The sequence below is a fragment of the Octopus bimaculoides genome, chromosome 3 (assembly GCF_001194135.2).
Source record: "Octopus bimaculoides isolate UCB-OBI-ISO-001 chromosome 3, ASM119413v2, whole genome shotgun sequence".
Classification (NCBI taxonomy): domain Eukaryota; kingdom Metazoa; phylum Mollusca; class Cephalopoda; order Octopoda; family Octopodidae; genus Octopus; species Octopus bimaculoides.
In genome coordinates this window covers 123,289,124-123,290,306 of record NC_068983.1, presented here as the reverse complement: position 1 = coordinate 123,290,306, position 1,183 = coordinate 123,289,124, and the positions used below count along the sequence as shown (strand labels likewise).

Below are 1,183 nucleotides of genomic sequence, written 5' to 3'. Positions count from 1 at the left end.
GTTGGTAAGCAAGCTACTTACCACACAGCCACTCCTGTGCCGTTCCGTAGGCACTAGAGACCGATAATAAGTACCAGGCTTTAAAAAGAGAACTGGAGTCGATTTGTTTGATTAAACTTGAAGAAGGTACCCCAGCATGACCGCAGTCCGCTGACAAAAACATGTCAAAAGTAAGAGTGGCCGCAAGTAAAGGGAGACAATAATGAACTGGCTAAGAAAAAGTTTTAGCAAGGTTAAGGGAGATAATGCAGTGTTACCGACGACAATAGATCGCTGGTTTTGTGTCGAGTTCAATATTAACACATGTATATGTTTATTTGTTTTTATTTCTGTATAACAACATTGATTGTTTGAAACAAATTACGAATTAGTATTAATGTTTAATAATCTAATCTCTTTAGTATGTCGTTAAAAGTTATATTTTTAGGAACTGGCGCTGCCTACCCTTCACCACATAGGGGGGCTTCATGTGTTGTCTTGCAAAACGGTAATATCATTCACATATATATATATTTTAAAGGCTTTCTGCTTTAATATCACACTCTGTTATCACACTCTCAGTGTAATTTATCGATCTCATTTTCACTCTGTAAGTTACTCCACTTACAGTCAGTTTTCTTGTGGGACAAAACTAGTGCGATTGCGGAACTACGTACGATTTAGAAACATGTTAACCGCAAAACACTTAAAGTTCCTCAGTTAACTGTGATATTGAAATTGTACATTTTACTGTTAAATATTTTAACAATTTTACTTGTATACTTATTTCTCGTTGTCTACATATGAGTACAAAGAATAACAAACACCGATACATACATGAGTGTGCTAAAAAGTTCCTGGCTTCAAGTGTACCACGAAAGGCCTGGTTGAAAGCCCAACCTTCCGAGTTTTCTTATACAGGGCTTAGAAAAACTGAAGGAATGCTGCAATATGTGTGTGAATTTGAGAGGGGAATATGTTGAATAATTATAATTAACTGATCCTTCCGTATTTTCTTTTACCCAAAGCCAGGAACTTTTCAGCACTCCTTGTGTGGGACAACTTTTGCTGGAGAAATCAGAATATGGGATATGGAAAAGACAATAATCGACGTATTTTATCTCAGCCCATTATTGAATTGATGAAGAAGCTTTAAGTGGTTACTTGGGACATTCAAATTGCATCTTCCTGTAATAATGAAAGT

The 1,183-nt window shown here is 36.3% G+C and overlaps 1 protein-coding gene across 2 annotated transcripts in view; it reads left to right on the top strand.

Moving 5' to 3' along the window:
* The first annotated feature begins 174 nt into the window (after nucleotides 1-174).
* The window catches only part of LOC106881711 (zinc phosphodiesterase ELAC protein 1), a 15,630-nt gene continuing 14,621 nt past the window's right edge, over nucleotides 175-1,183 (top strand). The window contains exon 1 of one of the 2 annotated variants that reach the window (XM_052966531.1): nucleotides 175-305. In XM_052966531.1, coding sequence (XP_052822491.1) covers nucleotides 203-305 — 103 coding nt within the window. In that variant the 5' untranslated portion in view covers nucleotides 175-202. Of the gene's footprint in view, nucleotides 488-1,183 lie in introns of both variants that reach the window. The other variant, XM_014932185.2, reaches the window with a different exon arrangement.